Here is a 17879-nt window from a genome sequence, read left to right as displayed (position 1 = left end):
GGGGGTTTTTTTTTTTTTTTTTTTTAAAGCACTGGAGCTGGGGTGGGCAGGGGCAGCCATGGGGGGGCTAGGGGAGTGGGCAGGGGGCTGGGGGATCAGGAGGGGTCAGGGGGGCTGGCAGGGGTCCCCCCATGGCCCCCTCCCCACCCCTAGTACTTAACAGCTCAGAGCTTTTCCAAAGATTCGGAGAGCTTTGAATCGATTCAGACCTTTAAATTGGTCCCCTGATTCGATTTGGATTCGGAGATTCTGCCACTGAATCGGGTCAAATCTCCTCCAAATCAAATCACCACCCGAAGCTTCACAGAGCCCTAGTAGGCGTATCTATCTTAAGGCAGAATTCCCATTAAAAAAATAGGAGTGTCTATGAGTGCAGGGTTGATGATTAAATTAGACTTCTGACTTGTTTGGATACCGCAAAATCAGATATTAAAATTTCAGGCTTTGTTGTAGAGATGCTGTTTTAGAAAGAACAAATGAAGTTCTTACAGCTTCAGCAGTAAAAATGCAAATAACTGCCTAGACTTCAGTGAAACTTCTTCAGGTTTTCTTTAGGGTTGTGATTAATTCTAGTAAGCATAAGGGAATTATCTTAATTCTTGTAATAAATCAAGCCATTCTCAGATACAGTTGCAGAACCAGAAAAAATACTGGACTTGTAATGTGGCGCCTATTACATTTTTACATTTTTTCTGTCCTTCCATGTACTTTCTCTAACTAAAACTCTTATTTTAAATAATCAAATATCTATATTGTTTGTGTTTAGGATCTTTAGAGGTTGTGTTTATCAGAATGTGTCGTGCCTTTGACTCCCAGAACAACACAGTATATTTTGATGGCAAGTATGCTAGCCCAGATGTTTTCAAATCATTAGGTAAGAAAATCTCAAGTACTCCATAATAAAAACAAATAGAAAAAAGGGTAGAAACTGAAACACAACCACTTATGGGGAAATAGACTGAGTCCTAAATGCTTGTCACAGAACAAGGAAAGGTTTAAAGTACTGAAAAGCTAAGCAGTCTTAGATTGCTCACTTTGACATAGCATGGATCCTCTTAAATGTTCTGGTTAAATTTGAGGCCCAGTTCAATTGCAGTTCCCACTGAACTTTAACAGAATATGGAAAAAAGCCTCACGCATTCACAGCAGGCACTCAGGTATTAATCTGGGCATATGTGTTTAGGCACCCAAGTTTGATAAGGAAAGTAATCTCATACATTATAAATACATGGAAAAATAGGTTCTGAGATGAAATTGGATACTACAATCTTGTTCTTTTTATACAAAGGTGAACATGATTAGGAAATTAATCTAGACTAGTAGGTAATGGAAATAGATCACTTGAGTAAGAAATGTTTTGTTTTTTTTAAATGACTCAATAATTTATTTTGACTTGTTTGCATATATTTACCAGTTTACTATTAGGAGACAGTAGGTTTGGCTGCAGGGTCTAAATTGAGTGGAATAAAAGTGAGGGTGAAGGTTAGTGTGGCAGCAAAGAATTTGTTTTAAAAGTATCTTATGCCTTTTCTAAATGCTCCCCTGGTTGTAAAATCTGGACAGTTCAGAGTTTACTGTTGTATCTGGGCTGTGAGTTGAGGGAGCTCCACATGAAAACCCTTGAGCATCCTGCTTCTCTGCTTTTGTGTATAGCCCCTCAGTTTCCTGCACATTTCTCAGGACTCTTTTTGTCCATCCATGCCTCTGTACTCTTGGGTTCACTGGTACCCTACTTCTTCAATGTACCCTTGCCCTGTCCCCTTAGCACCTTTTCCTTTTGCACCTCCCAGAGTTATGTCCATTTTGAGGGTGCAAAGCAGGACTGTGACCCTATATTATGCCTCTTCTGGTTTCCACCCTTGGTGTCATAGCAAGGGGGCATTGACTGCCCTGGGTGCCAAAGCAAAGGCGCACCAACAGATGCTGCCCAGCCAGAGCATGAGCAGCAGTAGCTCATTGGCAGGGGGGGGGGGGTGCAGGGACAGAGGGAGGGTGGTTTCCACCTCTGCTTGACTCCCAGGCAGGCATGGTGGGGGCATGTGCCCCCGGATCTGTGTGTGGGGCAAGAGTGGGGTGCCGCTGCAAGCTTTGCCCCAAACACCAAACTTCGTTGCTATAACACTGCACCCATACTTCCTGTATTTCTGTCATACCACACTTCTCCCTGGTTTCCCACCTCTTTCTTTTTTCTTCTGCCCCTCACTTCTCTGCTGATCTGCTGAATTCACAAGGACGTAATTTTATGTTTCTAAATGTACAGAGTACAGGTTTCAGCACTGTCCTGAAACCATGAAAAAGCTTGTTTTCAGCAAGAACAGAATTAAATCAATTTGGAGTTTCTGCATAGGGTCATTTGGGTATCAGGTTGGCACAAGCATGTTAGATGCTTTGGGAAATGTAGCTTCAGCTTAGTTCTTTAAAATTTATTCTAACTTATTAAATGGTTTGCTTTTACTAGACTTCCAAAAAAAATCATTACACTGGGATGAGATTCACCATGCAAAACGTCAGGTTGTTGGGGACTGGGAGAAGTGAAAGTTGGAGATATGGAAAAATGAAGTGCTAGTTTCCCTTAGTTATGATACTGTTTCCATCATCCCAACCCTTTAAGGGAGGAGCTCTGATCCTTGTAGATATTTCTAATCCATTTGCTTTCTTCAAAGCAACTTTGAAGCAACTTAACAAAAAACATTTTAACAAAAATCTTGAGTGATCTGTATCTTCTTCTTGGCAGGTTGTGAAGACTTCATTAGTTTTGTGTTTGAATTTGGAAAGAGTTTATGTTCTATGCACCTGACAGAAGATGAAATAGCTTTGTTTTCTGCATTTGTTTTAATGTCTGCAGGTAAGATTGCTCTAACTTTTTGATGGACTTTAGTGGTATTTTATTGTGAAATATTCCTCAGTGATAACTTGGGAGACAACCAATCAGTATAAAATATAACCAGCTGTCTCTGTGTCCCTTTCCTAACCATATCCTCTTTCTGGTTTTACTTTTAACGAGTGCATTTAAACAGTGGGTATGAAGGTTGTTTTACTTGACTGGTAGTAGATTCTAAATTATGCCCTGGTTTTTGTCTGTCACCTCCTTCCCTGTGGGTAATAACGTTGAGGAATAAAGTACAATCTGAGCATAATTTTATGTCGGTAGAAGACGCAGTTCTCCTGCCATTTAGTAGATCAAAAGTATGTAGCATTATATTCCTTCAGTTAAAGAAACACAAAACTGTTTGCTCCTGCCACCCTGAGGCAGTAGAAAGTAATGCTACTGAACCACCATGAGGTGCACAAGTACAATTTCCTTTTAATAAGCTTATCTTCTTATAACTCAGGGGTTGGCAACATTTTTGGGCAGAGTGCAAAAACACCTGCAACTTCAACTTGTAAGATGTTGGCTTCCCAGGGGTGGACAGCAGGGCAGCCACAAGGGGCCTGATCCTTGTTGTGGCAATGCAGCCCTGGCCCCTTCACAGTCGTCCGCCTCAAGGTGCACATGCCATGCAGAATGGCTTTGCGTGCCACACTCTGGCATCTGTGCCAGGGGTTGCCTACCTCTGTTATAACTGCATCATTGCTTCTGTCTTTTTCTGTGTGTTGAACAGAAAATCTTGTGCTGAAGATACATTCTGATTAATCACGCATTATTATACCATCAAGTTTTTTTTCCAAAACAGAACTATTGCTAATTGTATTTTTCCTCTAATACAGAATTGTATTAGTGTGTAAAATGTTAACACATACCATCCAACCTGAAATGCTTGAGTTGAAGACTTCTAAAAAAAATTAAAGTATTGTTATATTTAACCTTATTGCACAGATTCACAGAAGTTTAGGGCGGGAAAGGACCTTGTGAGATCATTCAGCCCCTCTGATCTGGGAAGGAAATAACCACAGCAAGGTGTACATTCAGTCTCCTTTTACTTACTACATGCTATAAGATTAGAGGATTAGATTTTATATGAGAGTAATACATTCATTCTAAACTTCTTAATTGTGAGACTGACTTCCTGAATTGTTCTTCATGGAAGAATGGATGGTAGGGAGATTGGACTGGATATAGGAAAGTTAAATCTATAAGACAGATTCTGAGGCTAAGTACAGACATTCCAAAAGCCTGAATTGATTCAATCTTTCAAGGTTAGTCTAACCTGCATAGATTGAACTAGTTTGCAAGTGAATAAACATTCACTTTTGATTCTGAAAGTGCAGCCACATGCTTGCAGTGGCTCAGGACAGAAGTTGGGAGGCACTAGAGTGAGCCCTCCCTTCACTTCTGCAGCGGCCAGGTGGAGAGAAGCTGAGCTAAGGTGGGGGGGTGTGGCCAGGCCCCCAGAGACCTGAGTATGATTGGGGAGGGGTTTAAGCCCCCACCCTGGCCTGCAGGGACCCCAGCCAGGATGTGTCTGGAGGAAGAGCAGGGAGGCAACCCTCGCCAGGCTTTTGAGGGGTGGAGGGGCAGGAACATGGCCAGACCTCAGCCACTGGCCAGACGCTGCCCTGGCATGGCCACCTAAGGCGAGGGGGGCAGGAAGGGGGTTTATTCCCCCCTCCTTCTGCTCTCCCCACTTGGATCCCAGGCAGGGTCTACCTGGCTGGGGTGGAGAAGCCACTGTCAGGCATTTCCTGCCCCCTCACCTGCCATTGCCACTCAAGTGGCAGGGACGGAGGCATGGCCAGCCCCATCAGCAGCCTGAAGCGAAAGAGGGGAGGGAGGAGGATTTAATCCCCCCTCCCTCCCCTGTCCTACTGGCACAAACCCCAGCTGGGTTCTTCCTGGCCAGGGTGCTGCAGCCCCTCTCAAGGCCTCCCCCCCGCCTTCCAGTCCTCCAGCAGCAGGGACAGGGCCATGGCCAGATGCTGGCTGGCATGGTAAAGGGGGCAGGGAGGGGGTTTATTCCCCCCTCCGTCCCCTCTCCTACTGAGGGACTGTATCCAGGGCCTGTCACCCCAACCGCTGCCTCCCCTGCTCACCCCTGGCTGGGCAGATCCCAGCTGGGGTTCCCCAGAGGGAGAGGGGAGGGAGCAGGAAATAAACCTCCTCCCTGCATCCTTCACCTTAGAGGGCCATGCTGGCTGGTGTCTGGTCATGCCACTGCCCCTGCCCCTGCCCCTGGACTGGTGAGCGGAGAGGGACCCTGATGGGGCAGCAGCCCCTGGCATGGTGTCCCAGGGAGTGCAAGCCTCTTACCGATGCGAGGGGCTGCACTGCAGGCAGGAGTGGGGTAGGCAGAGCTGCCACAGCCTACTCAGGGCGAGTGGTGGTGGTAGGGCTTGGAGGGGTGGCTGTAGGAGGACTAAACTGAATTTTGGGGTGGCCATAGCCCTCCAGGCTCCCTTAGTACAGCTGTCACTCACCATGTGCAGGCTGCAGCAGCTCTGCACACCCTGCTGCCACCCACAGCATAGCCCCAGGGTCCCTTCCCCCTCACCGGTCCAGCAGCAGGGGTGGGGGCATGGCCAGACACCAGCTGGCCTGGCCGTCTGAGGTGAAGAGGACAAGGAGGGGGATATTCCTCCCCTTTCCCCTAGGGAACCCTAGCTGGGTTCTGCCTGGCCGGGGGCGAGTGGTGGAGGTGGTGGCCAGGTGGGGCTGGCAGACCCCAGCTGCGGTCCCTCAGTGGGAGAGGGGACAGAGAGTGGAATAAACCCTCTCCTTGCCCCCTTCACCATGCTGGCCAGCATCTGGCCATGGCCCAGCCCTTGCTGCTGGAGCACTGGACTGGGGGGGCTTGAGAGTGGCTGCAGCGCCCTGGCCAGGCAGACCCCAGCTGGGGTCCGTGCTGGGGTAAGGAGGTGGGAGGTGGGGCATTAAATCTTCCTCCCTCCCCTTGTTTACTTCAGGCTACTGGCAGGTCTGGCCAGGGGCTACTTGGCCCAGCCAGGCAGACCCCAGCTGGGGTCTGGCAGGGAGAGGGGAGGGAGGGGGGAATAAGCCCCCTCCCTGCCTCCTTTGCTTCAGGGGCCATGCCGTTCCAGCATCTGGCTACATCCCCACCCCTGCTCTGGCTAGACTAGTGAGGTAGAGGAGCAGGACCAGCCTTGCTCTCTGGAACAGAGATCACAGCCCAGCCCAGGACTGAAAAGCATGCTGGGGGACTATGATTTAATTTAAACCAAGAAGAGGTCTGGGGCAGAAGTTCCATAAACCAGTTTGACCCAGATCAGTTAAGTCTGGTACTGTATTCAGCCAGGCTTATCTTAAACCAGTTTCAGCCATTTTGAAACTGGTTTATGTGCACTGAATGTCTGTTCTGTTACAGGTTTAAGCCAGTTTCTGATCACTTAAACCAATTTGTTTTGGTTTAAGTGGTTAACTTTTGTCTCTAGCCTAGGAACATTTCCTTGTGAACCAGGTTATGCATAGTTGATGGTTCACTTGTTTTTACATGTAGATCGTTCATGGCTTCAGGAGAAGGTAAAAATTGAAAAACTCCAACAGAAGATTCAGCTAGCCCTTCAGCACGTCCTGCAGAAGAATCATCGAGAAGATGGAATCTTAACAAAGGTGAGAACCATCAACTGTGCCATGTCCTGGTTAGAGTAAGGCCTTCTTTCTTTGTACAGTCCCAACACCTACCATTTGAGTAACAGCTCTTAAGTGGCATATTTGGCTCTTGTATCCTTTTTCTTATCCAGAAATGCTTATTCAAAATCCAGCCTCCTATGTTTTAGCTGTTTCCAAGCAGAACTCTGGGGTAGAGGAAAGGTGATAAGGTAGTAAGTGATTTGAGAAACAGAATTTTAACATGGAGCTTAATGAAAAGCCATTGAGGTCAAACTTTATGCCCCCTTCTATCCTGAGGAAGATGCCTGCTGCAAGGGTTATTATTACACAAATATGTTGAGAAAGCCCTGTCTTTTGGAAAAGTGGAATTAAAATGGTATGGAACTCTCTAAAATAAGTAGGATTTTTAAAAAGAAATACAAAACTCTAGAACTCTTGGTTCAGAGATTATACCTTTTATTAGACCAACTAAGAAATCTCAAAAAAAAAATCTTTTTCTGCAAGCTTTCAGGTGCACATGTGCCTCCTCAGGCTCAGGGAAAATTTATAGATGGTAAAAAGTCCACATAGGTAGAAAATAAATTTCATTTTTGCACAGAGGAAGCCAAAGGTGGAAGTCTGTTCCTCTGGGTCCATCTGGAACAGACTTCCACCTTCAACTTCCTCTGTACAAAAATGAAGTTTATTGTCTACCTGTGCAGACTTTCTACCATCTTTATTTTTTCCTTAGCCTGAGGTGTGTGTGTGCCCAAAAGCTTGCAGAAAAAGATATATATATTTTTTGCGATTTCTTAGTTTAATAAAAGGTATCATCTCTGAACCAGGAGTTCTAGAGTTTTGCATTTCTTTTGGTCTCAGACCAATACGGCTACTAAATACATCCCTGAAACAGGATTTTTTAAGGTTTATGAGAAATTGTCCCTGTGAATTGCAGCAGTGAATTGGTCTGGGAAGGGAAAGACAAAATGAATAGTTTAGACTACAATCCTGATCTTGGTTTTCATTTCTTAAAGAAGCTGAAGAGAACATGTATTTTCTAAATTCAGAAATAAACAGAAATGGATGGTTGGTTCTGTTTTACCCTTCTCTCTATATTTGGTCCTTTTTCGAGCTGTGGAAAGCTGCACGTGGTTAAAGAGCTCATACTCAACAAGGTTTTGCATTGTCAACTTCATTACCAGGAGTTTAACCAGAGGCAGTATAATACAGCTCACCCTAAGGGAATGGGTTTTGTGTATGTGCAATTCCAACTCATCCAATTTTTTCCCCAGACATCTATTTTGTATTCCTCAACAGGAGAGAGAATTCTGTCCATACAGTAGAATAACTAGTACAACTTGTAATTTTCCTGATGTATTTGCTATATGCGAGACCCCTTTCTTTCTTTCTCTCTCATATTCTGAAAAAGAAAAATACAGCACTAAAAGGGTCACGTAACATTCTTATGCCTGGCAGAAGCAGGGCAGGGTGACACCTTAGATGCCAGTTGGGTCAGAGAGGCACAAGCTTTTACAAGTGGCAGTTGACTTGACCAGATGGCATTCAGAGGTGCTACCCTGCCCTGCCTTCTTCCTGACTTCACAGTAGTGCAGCTGACTACCTCTCTCTTCTTCTACCTGTGAGGTTGCCTGCTCTAGTAGAATTTTAAAAAAAGAAGAAAAAAAAAGATTGTTCCAGTCTTCTAACATCTTCTAATACAGCTTGATACAACATTTAAATGGTCATGTAGTGACTTTTTGTTTTGAATCATTCTGGCAAGTGAATTTAAGGTCTCTTGAATCCTCCTTTAAACAAAACAACCAAAATAAGAATGCTTGAGTGCTTTAATCCTAAGCACAGAATAGGGAGAACAGAGCCTGTTGTTTGTGACTGTATATGTCCTGTTTTTTGTTTTTGTTTTTTTACAGTTAATATGCAAAGTGTCTACTTTGAGAGCACTGTGTGGACGGCATACAGAAAAACTTATGGCATTTAAAGCAATATACCCAGACATTGTGCGACTTCATTTTCCTCCATTGTACAAGGAGTTGTTCACTTCAGAATTTGAGCCAGCGATGCAACTTGATGGGTAAATGTTATCACCTAAGCACTTCTAGAATGTCTGAAGTACAAACATTACAAAAAAAAAAAAGAAAAGGAAAAGGAAAAAAAATAAAGAAAACCAAGACACTTTATATGGCCCTGCACAGACCTAGGGAGCCAACACACTGCACATCTTTTGGCAGTCGGGGTCAGGCGAAGGATGGGAAACAATGAAACAAAGTTGAACTTGTTTTTCTCATGCATATGATTTCCATTATGCCTACAAATATGGACCCTTTTTCTGTCTCAACTTCTTGATCTTTGACCTCTGTTTACACAGAATGAGGGTACTAAAGTCAGAAGGTTGCTTTTTTCTAGTTGTTCACTGCCCACAGACTTAACAGAACAATCAGTTTGTTGATCAGAACATTGAGTCCAGCTAGTAACCAGTGACTGGTGTGCATTGCAGAGGTTTCAGCATCAGTTTGCACAACTTGTTCATTGTTTCATGAAGGACAATTTATTCACCTACCATTGATTGCCAGTAGGCAGATGGCAAGAAAAGGGTCCATAGCAATAGCAACAATAGCATTATAATATATTACAGGGTAAATGGGCATGAAGACTATATATAGCAAAAGAGATATTGTTTATATATTGTTTTAATTAATATAAAATGTAGTTACTGGTATAGCTTTTCTTGTTGAATTGATAAGGCACTTTCATTTTGCACCTTTTTCTTTAAATTAAATGCTAGCGTGTTCATTGTCGTGTTGCATGTGCACCAGAAATTCAAGTTTAACGGAGAGGTTTGGATGGTACTGGTACAATGGGAGGTATTTATGCTGCTGTTACTATTACAATGTTACTATTAGAGAGAGGCTGGTCATATCCTGAAATGATTACAGATTTGTAGTTTGAAAACAATGACATTTTAAAGTCAGAATTTGTTTCTATGCTGGTTTTAAAAAGCTGCTCTTATTTTTACACAGAATGCAAATTTTTCAAACCTGGATGTATAAAATTGAACGTCTAAATCCATATTTGGACACCCAAATAAACAGCCTAATTTTCAAAGGCACTGAGTACCCAAAGGCAAAGATTTTGCTCAGTGTTCACAAATCAATCACAGCTGCAAGCGCATAGCTCTCTTGAAAATCAGGCTGTTAAATAAGGTGTATAAATAGGGATATAGATGCCTGACTCTATGAACCTAGGTTTGAAGATATTGAACCAAGGTTATACAGTAAAAGTATAATGTAACACATACATATGTATAAAATAATGCGTGTGCATGTTACACAGCTACATGCTTTTATGGAAAACAATGCACTCCATATGGTAAACAATGCACTTAAAGCAAAAACCTCAGTCTGTTGAAGTCTGTAGGAGTTTTGCTGTTGACTTCAGTAAGATCAGGTAATGGCCCTATTTTCCAAAAATCAGTTCTGCCCAACACAGATTAATCCTTTGCTTTAGAGCAGATTTGTATGGCTCCAAAAATAATTAGATGTATTTGGAAACACTCACTTTAAGACTTACAAAATGAGTAAGTACACACTGATGAATTAAAGGCACACTCCATGTGTTAAAACCTGCCATGTATTTAAGATTGTATATGAAATCTGGAAACTAGGAGTGGGGTAGAACAGTGTTTCCCAATCTTTTCCAGCCCAAGGCACACTTGCATTAATAACATTTTTTCCACGGCACACCTGTTAAGGCATTCCTCATACCTATTGTAGCTCATTGCCATGGAAAAATTCCGTGGCATGCCTGTTCATTTCTGACGGCACACTTTTGTGCTGTGATACACTGGTTGGGAAACACTGGGCTAGAGAATGTGCAGGAACCAAATTTTGCAGTCTTTACTTTTGCAAACTACTGTGTCCTCTAGTGTTCCTGAGTAAGGAGAGCAGAATTTGACTGAAAGGGGTGGGGAAAGTCAGGGACATAGTCTCCACTTCTGCTGCAAAGGCAAGAGGTATGCTGTATTCAGGCTTCATCCACTTAAATCATGTTACGTTGGACTGCTTAGCACTAAGTGGCAGCACTATGATTGTTACCTGTGTAGATTAACTACAGAAATCAGAGTTTCTGCCCTCTCTAACATGCTAATGCAAGGACAGCAGAAAATTTAGATATTAAATTGATCCCTATCTGTTCTGGTGGCCAGAGAATGAGTTCAGTACTGCGGGGGCCAGAGAGCACAAGGAAATATGTAACATAGCTATGCAGGTTTCAGTGGAAGGATGGACCAGCTTTGGAAACAGAAGTTTTCTTGAAGGAGGGAGATGCTCCCTAGATTGGGTATGAAGAAAACCCTCCTCAACCTTAGTTGGAAGAGTACGTTTAAAATGTCAGTCTTACCCTCCTGGCTCAGCACTGAAGCAGAATGCCGATCCAGTGATTCTTCTTTAGCCAGCTCAGACCCCATCAGGCAGAAGAAAGCCTATCTTTGCCATGGTCTTGTCCTACGATACAGTTGGGTTCAGTGGAATCTGAGCTACTTCTGATGTGACAGTCTTAAGCAGCTGTAGCTTACCTGAAAGGGCATTTAACAGTTACAGAAAAATAGGAACTACCTCCTTTAAACTGGAAGCAACTGGGGACCTGAGCTAGGATGAGAGCAATGTAAAGCACTGTCCCTAAAAAACAAGGTAGTTACTGAGCATGTATGTATTGTTCAATGATGTTGCCTACAGGTCATAACTGCATTGGGCCAAATCATGCCAGACACTGTGTAAGAGTTTAAATTAAGTCCATACCTCAGATTTCTTGAGGTAGCTACACACTCGAAATACATTTGTTTTCCAGGGTTGGTGTGTGTAAGATTATGTAGTAGTCATTTTGTGGTTCTCATACTAAGGCAGTCCCTGTTTCTTCAGTTATGATCATTTCTTTGTTTATTTTTGTTTTTTGGGTTGTTTGTTTTTTTGGTTGGGGGTGGGATTTTGAGAAAGGAGATAGAGAAATTTAAGGAGAACGTATGGTATATGATTAATCCTTGGTATGTAATCTCCCAAGTAAAACCTACGTAACCCTCGCCTTTAACATAGAAGTGGCAGCCATGGTATATTTACTTTGTTAAACAGTAACTGAGAATTAATTCAACACCTTATCTTAAAGGGACACTAACAACTTAAATGTTTTTTAAAATCCTTTTTTTTTTTTTTTTTAGAAAAAATTTTTTAAAAATATATATTTCCAGATTTTTAATTAAAATATGTGAGAATAAATGAAGGGTTTTTTCTTTTGTTTTTGGTTTGGGTTTTGTTCTCATTGATTTTTAGAATGGCCTTTAGGCAACAGGAAAAACAGGAGAAAAAAAGGAAAACACTGAATTTTTCTGTGCACAAAATGCTGTCACATGCAAAAAAGTAAACAAACTGATAATATTTTTTGCTGTCTTACTTCATTTGCAGTCCTGGTAGTTGTTATAAGTCCCTATTAGAAAACAGAAGAAAATATGTTTGTGATTTTCAAGTTAATGGTGTATCTTTCTTTTTAACAGATGGAGCTAAATTCCCCCTATAGGTACTGTAGTGATTGAGGTGCAACTAGGTGGAGATGGAGCAAGCACTTTGGTATATAACTGTTGTAAGAGGGGAATGAGAGCCATGGATTATTTATAGGCAAGATTGTTTCCTTTTGTGTCAATAGCCTATGATCCAAGGTTACGTTTCTGTAGCGCTGCCAGAGTAGTTTGGAAGCTCTCTGAGGGATGGTGCCTCAGGTGGTTCATTCTACATAGCGTTTTGTTAGTTGAGGGAGATAGGATGGTATCTTCAGCTCTTTCATGGCAACGTGGATGTTTAGGAAAGGAATTGTCCCTGCACATGCCTGGATACAGGAGCTGTGGTTGTGAGTGGCTTTATCAAAGAGTATGGAGGAGGCCATGTACACCCTTCATTCCGTCCTGCATGCCCCACATGGGCCACTCACAAGACTGTGATCTCAGAGACTGTGGTCTCAGTCTCACCATCTTATCAGCTTGCTTTTTCAGGAATCATTGTTTGCTTTATTGGAGTAACTGGCATGATATGGCAGCTCTGTTCTAATCTAGGAGTTTGTTTTTATGATTAAAACCAAGCTTTCTACTAACAAAAGTTTTCTACTAACAAAAGTTTTCTGAATGTGACCAGCCTCAGGTGCTAGCCTATTAAAGATCAACTAAACTTAATTTCAGTGTCAACTAATGGATAGTGGTGTCAGACTGGACCTTCTCTAGAGAGAGAGACAGATTCTGATTTTTGACAGCAAGTAGGGGGTACCCATATTAAGTATTTTGGAACTGATTTTTAATCATGTCCTCCTCCTCACCTGATCTCTAGATGCAAAGCAAAGATGATTGGCATTTAGGTTTTAGTATTTGCACCCACAAATCAATAGGAATATAAAATATATGAGTAATTATACTTGTGCCCATAAAATTGAAATTAAGAAGCCTCGCTGAATGTCAAATCCTTCGTATCTAAAATTAATTGTGGCACAATGTTTAAGGGTGTAAGCTTCTTGGAGGCTCTTTTTTCTTCATTGGAGCTATTGAGTGTTCGGCATCTTGCAAAATCAGGCCATTTAGCATCTTCTCCAACCTAAGTGTGTGTTCCTAATCACAATAAGTAGTCACTTGGAGATGCATCAAATAAAAACAAGTATAGCAAGGTGGTAGGTATTAAAAGTATTGTTGCCAAGAGACTTTTAACGAGATGTGGAATGATTCTAGGTGCAGCTAGTCACAATTAAGTCTAGATGACATATACCCTGTTAAGACTAGGACCCAAGATCAGAAGTTCAACGAATGATTCAGTGGCAGAACACACTTGGGCTCTGTCAAGTGAATGACAGATGTATTAAACTTCCATAGTCTGCTCCATTTAGAAAAAAAAATTGAAACTACAGAAGATTCGGGAATAATTATTCCTTTTAAATTAGCTGTTCATAATAAAATGGTTGTTTTGGGCTTTTGGCATTTGAACATTCTTTAGCTGTTTTATAGAAGAGGTACTACAGAACAGTGTCATTTTGATTACCATAATGAACATTCATATACCTGACACCGTTCCCCTTTTTAATAACAATGGGATTAGATGATGGAGAAAACTGTCTTTTAAGTTTGGTTGTTCTTTATAAAAGCTTATATATCATAGTATGGATACCAAGGCCTGAGAGTGTTTGTGAGTGTGTGTGCATGGATGTATGGGTGTGAATGGCTGCTTCTAGGCTGTTTAGTGTCAATGGAATAAAGAAAATGTATTCAAAATACTTAAGTCAAAAATAGAAGGTGGAAAAAAGATTTATTCTATACAAAGCCTTGTCTGGACCACTTTAGAGAGACTTCTATTTTTTTAACCCTTCTATAAATATTTGATGGCACTTGAAATATTCCTGCAATAAAATGTGATTTGTGTAAACATAAAAAAAAAGATTTTGTAATGTGAAACAATGAAAGAAAGTAATGTAATTTTTCTAAAAAACAAAAACAAAAAACAAATGAACGAACTTTGTATTATTTTCTTGATGGAATTTGTCTATTTGTCTTTGGAAGACTTTTTATTTCATTGAATGTGCCATAGTAGAAATGTGGTTTTTGGTTTTTTGTTGTTTTTTTTCTTTTCTTTTTTTTTTTTTATGTTTTAGATTAAAGGAAAAGCTGTTTGTGTTACGACATTCCAAAATGCAAGATGACATAGAATAATGATTAAAAGGGTTGATTAGTAAGCTTCAATCATTGTTGCTTTTTTGCACATGTTCTTCATTCCTCTATAGTGCAATATGTACATAGAGCACTTGCGGGTGTAACCTTGATCCCTCAGGGAAAATACATATTTGTACAGGACTTTTCTTTTGCCTTTTTTTCTTTTTTTTTTCTCGTTTTTCTTTTCTTTGTTTTTCTTTTCTTTTTTTTTTTGCTAAGGAATGTCGATTTAAATCACTTGTCTGTTGTTGAGGGGCAGCCAGATAATAATCCTAAGCCACTGTCACAAAATATTGGTTGTTTAATCATTTTGTGCCCTTGCATTATTTAAAAAAGAAAAATAAATGTTATTTTCCAACAGTTCTTTGTGCTGATTGGTGAAGAAAAGGGTAAATAGATAAGCACCTTATGATTGACTTAACTGTGAATGACAATCCATCTTGTTATCAACAATAGAAGCCCTATCATTTTGGAGTTGGGGTTAAGAGTCAGAAACGAATGTGCTCAGGGATCTTCTAAAACTCTTCAACAGGGTGGCCAGTACTACTGGGACAAATTGCTTTTGGAAAAAATATAATATCCCTCCAAGGCACAAGTGAACTGTGTAGAAGTTTTCTAAACACTCCATGTGTGCCTCATACAATTATTTGAATTTCAGCCCATGTGCTCAGTTTTATTTTACTCAAAATTTAAAAAAAAAGTAGAACTCCAAAAATAATGCAAACTTCTACAAACATGCATAGAAAACCATTCGTTTTGCATCCACAACCAGATCATTATTCAAATTACGTTTCAGTACCCAGTTTACCATTTTTAATCGTAAGAGTATTAGCTTAAAAATTGAACTTCAGTGTTTTGCAACTCAGTATTTAATTTGTTCTTGTATTTAAATTGTCTTCAGTATCTAAATTGTTGTTTAAGAGAGAAAAATCAGGTCATCTTATGCAGTATAATATGAGTGGAAATACTACAATTATTCAATTGTGAGTCACATAGTAATGAAAACAGTTAAAACCAGGAGAATACAAGGACAACAGTTTCATATACCTGCCATTTGATGTATTTACTTCATGGTAAAACAAGCTTTTTAAAAGAAGCACTGTAGCTACCACTTTCTATTTTTTTTACCTCTGACAACACTTTCAATAGTTGTAGGAAACAGCAGTGTAAGATAAGTGCCAAACTTCTTTAGGTTACCTTTAAACCTTCTTAAATAGTCAAAGTAAGATTCTAGAAGTTTAGTCCAGTTGTTCCTGCTCTGGCTTTATTCTTTTGTACCTTGCAAAAATAAGTAGATTATTTAGGTAAGCAATTAAAAATAAAATGGGGAAGGTTTTGGTATCTCTCTAGTCAGGTCAGAAGGAGGGTGTTATTTCTCACTCATTCTTTTGTTATTTTACTAGTACTTGTAAAAAGTGTTATGTTACCAGAGTTGTTTTCCCTTACCCTTTTCAGTGTAACATTTCCAAATACTACATTTTTATGTAGAGAAATGAATGCAGTGATACCCACCTTGCATCTCTGAGCTAACAGTGCAGTTTAGTTTTGAGTAGTCTTTTAAGGCAAAAAAAAATTGACTAAGTTGAGTTTCTTGAACAGTTTTCATTTTGTTCCATATGTTAGAAAAAATCCCTAATACCAATTCTAAGCATGTAAAAAGCTAAATTAAATTACGTAATTCTTTTCATACTTGCAAGTGATTCACAGATGCATTCAATATGAACAGTTTACAAGTTAAAATTTTATCTATGTATTTGGGTGGCCCAAAGTATTTATTGGGTTCTATGACGACTGGCTTATATCTTCCCTAGACTATAGTTAAGGGGGCTTTATATTGATGTACAAACTACATCATTATTAAATGCTGATCAAATAATTTGCAATACGTTATTTGTTCTACATATTTTGCCTCTCTCCCAAAAGTAGAAAATAAATTGGTCTGTTTATCAGGTTAGGAAACTAATATTTCTTGAACAATGTCCAGAAATAATTGATAAGCAGTATGCTTTGAATACTTAGTATTTGAGTTGGCTGCTTTCTATTCCAAATATGTAGGTCACATGGCATATTTCTTTTCCCTAAGCTGAAAAATTTCAGAATTTAAATTTTATTATTAAAATTAATACTTACTACTTTAAATGTCAGCTTCTGTAAACATACTTGAATATTAATTTCAAGTTTGTTGTTTGTTTGTACATTCCTGAGAGGAACATCCATTTGGTGGAATATTCAGGGGACAAATATACAAGAAAGCCAAATGCAATATGAAAAAAATATATAAAACTCAAATATTTATAGCAGAACTCTTGCAGTATTCACTTAGCTCCTGGTACTGTGACTGTAGTAGTGCGCTGAAATGTTGCCAAATCACTGTTTTAGAGGGGAAAATTATTTAACAGGTTTTAAAGCAACATACTTGTTAATATCTAGTCTGTTCTTGGAATTTTTTTCAGGTACTAAAATGAAATTTGATGTTAAAGTAAAAGCTGTATTCTACCTTTTGTTCCATATGTGGACTTTTCAGACTTTTTCTTTGTTTTGGCTTTTGCATTGTCTGTTTCATTGGTAGAATATAGCAATAATGCTTTAGAGCAATAAGCTGACTATCCAAATACAAAATAAAACATAATACAGGTTTTGGTACTCATACTTTACATTCAGGTTTTGCTACCACAGTTTTTACTTGTAGGTATTTCTGTCATCTCATTACTGCTTGGTGCTGAACATCACAAGAAAATTGTTTGGCACTGCAAAATGTACATCATACCACACCTTGTTTTTTATACAGCCCATACATGCTTTCAGTATTCATCTGTGCTTTTTATGCTTGTTTTCCCCTAAGTTTTCCTGGAGGTCTTACAGTAAATGCATAAACTTTATACAAACTTGCAATCTGTAATGCGCTCAGACCTAAATGCAGAGAATTCATAAGCAATACAGTGAATTTTATTTCACAAAAAAGGATGTGTACTGTATATACCTTTATAAAGTAAAAAAAATCCTCATTTTCTATGTTGATTTTAAAACAGTTTATAGAGCAGTGGTAAATATTTTGACTATTAGGACATTAACTGGCTGCTTCTTTATATGTAACTGTATTGTCTGCCTGCTCCTTTTCTGGAGATGTGTTTTGTATTGGATATTTGGGCCAATGGGAGGCTTCAAGCTACAACGTATTTTCCCAGTTTAAATATATTTAACATATGACAAACCCCAGACAAGGCTTTTTAAAATGTATAAAGAACTGCAGTGTTAGGTGATTTATTTGCAAACCGTTTTCAATGTTGTCCATTTTTATGGCACCTTTAACAATATTCTTGTTTCCAAAGTACAAAAAGGTTAAAAATACTCTAGCCATAACTGAATGTCAAGCAATAAAAACAAATGACTTTTTGTGCATAGATTTAAAAAAAACAAACAAGTTTTAGACATCTGCATGTAAATGCAATCTCTTGTTTACTGCTTTCTTAAACTTGAGCAACTGATTCCTTATTTTACTACTAATCTAAGGACTTGTAATGGCCTGTAAACATTTTATCTTGCTCTGTTCTTTCAACTTTATCTTTGTCTCTGCTTTGGAGTCATAATATTTAATGTTGTTCTGCTCACCTCTATACAGTTAACTTTTTTGCTTTCATTCTGTATAGATACAGT

The 17879-nt window shown here is 39.8% G+C and overlaps 1 protein-coding gene across 1 annotated transcript in view; it reads left to right on the top strand.

Annotated features, from left to right (window-relative positions):
• The window catches only part of RORA (RAR related orphan receptor A), a 198071-nt gene extending 180421 nt beyond the window's left edge, over nt 1–17650 (top strand). The window contains exons 8-11 of the mRNA XM_025199468.1: nt 767–874; nt 2735–2845; nt 6393–6505; nt 8413–17650. Of these exons, the coding sequence (XP_025055253.1) occupies nt 767–874; nt 2735–2845; nt 6393–6505; nt 8413–8577 (497 nt within the window). The 3' untranslated portion in view covers nt 8578–17650. The remainder of the gene's footprint in view (nt 1–766; nt 875–2734; nt 2846–6392; nt 6506–8412) is intronic.
• The last annotated feature ends 229 nt before the right edge of the window (nt 17651–17879 follow it).

This window comes from Alligator sinensis, unplaced genomic scaffold (assembly GCF_000455745.1).
Source record: "Alligator sinensis unplaced genomic scaffold, ASM45574v1 scaffold458_1, whole genome shotgun sequence".
Classification (NCBI taxonomy): Eukaryota; Metazoa; Chordata; order Crocodylia; family Alligatoridae; genus Alligator; species Alligator sinensis.
The sequence above is the reverse complement of the archived record's forward strand: the minus strand, read 5'-3'. Positions and strand labels throughout refer to the sequence as shown.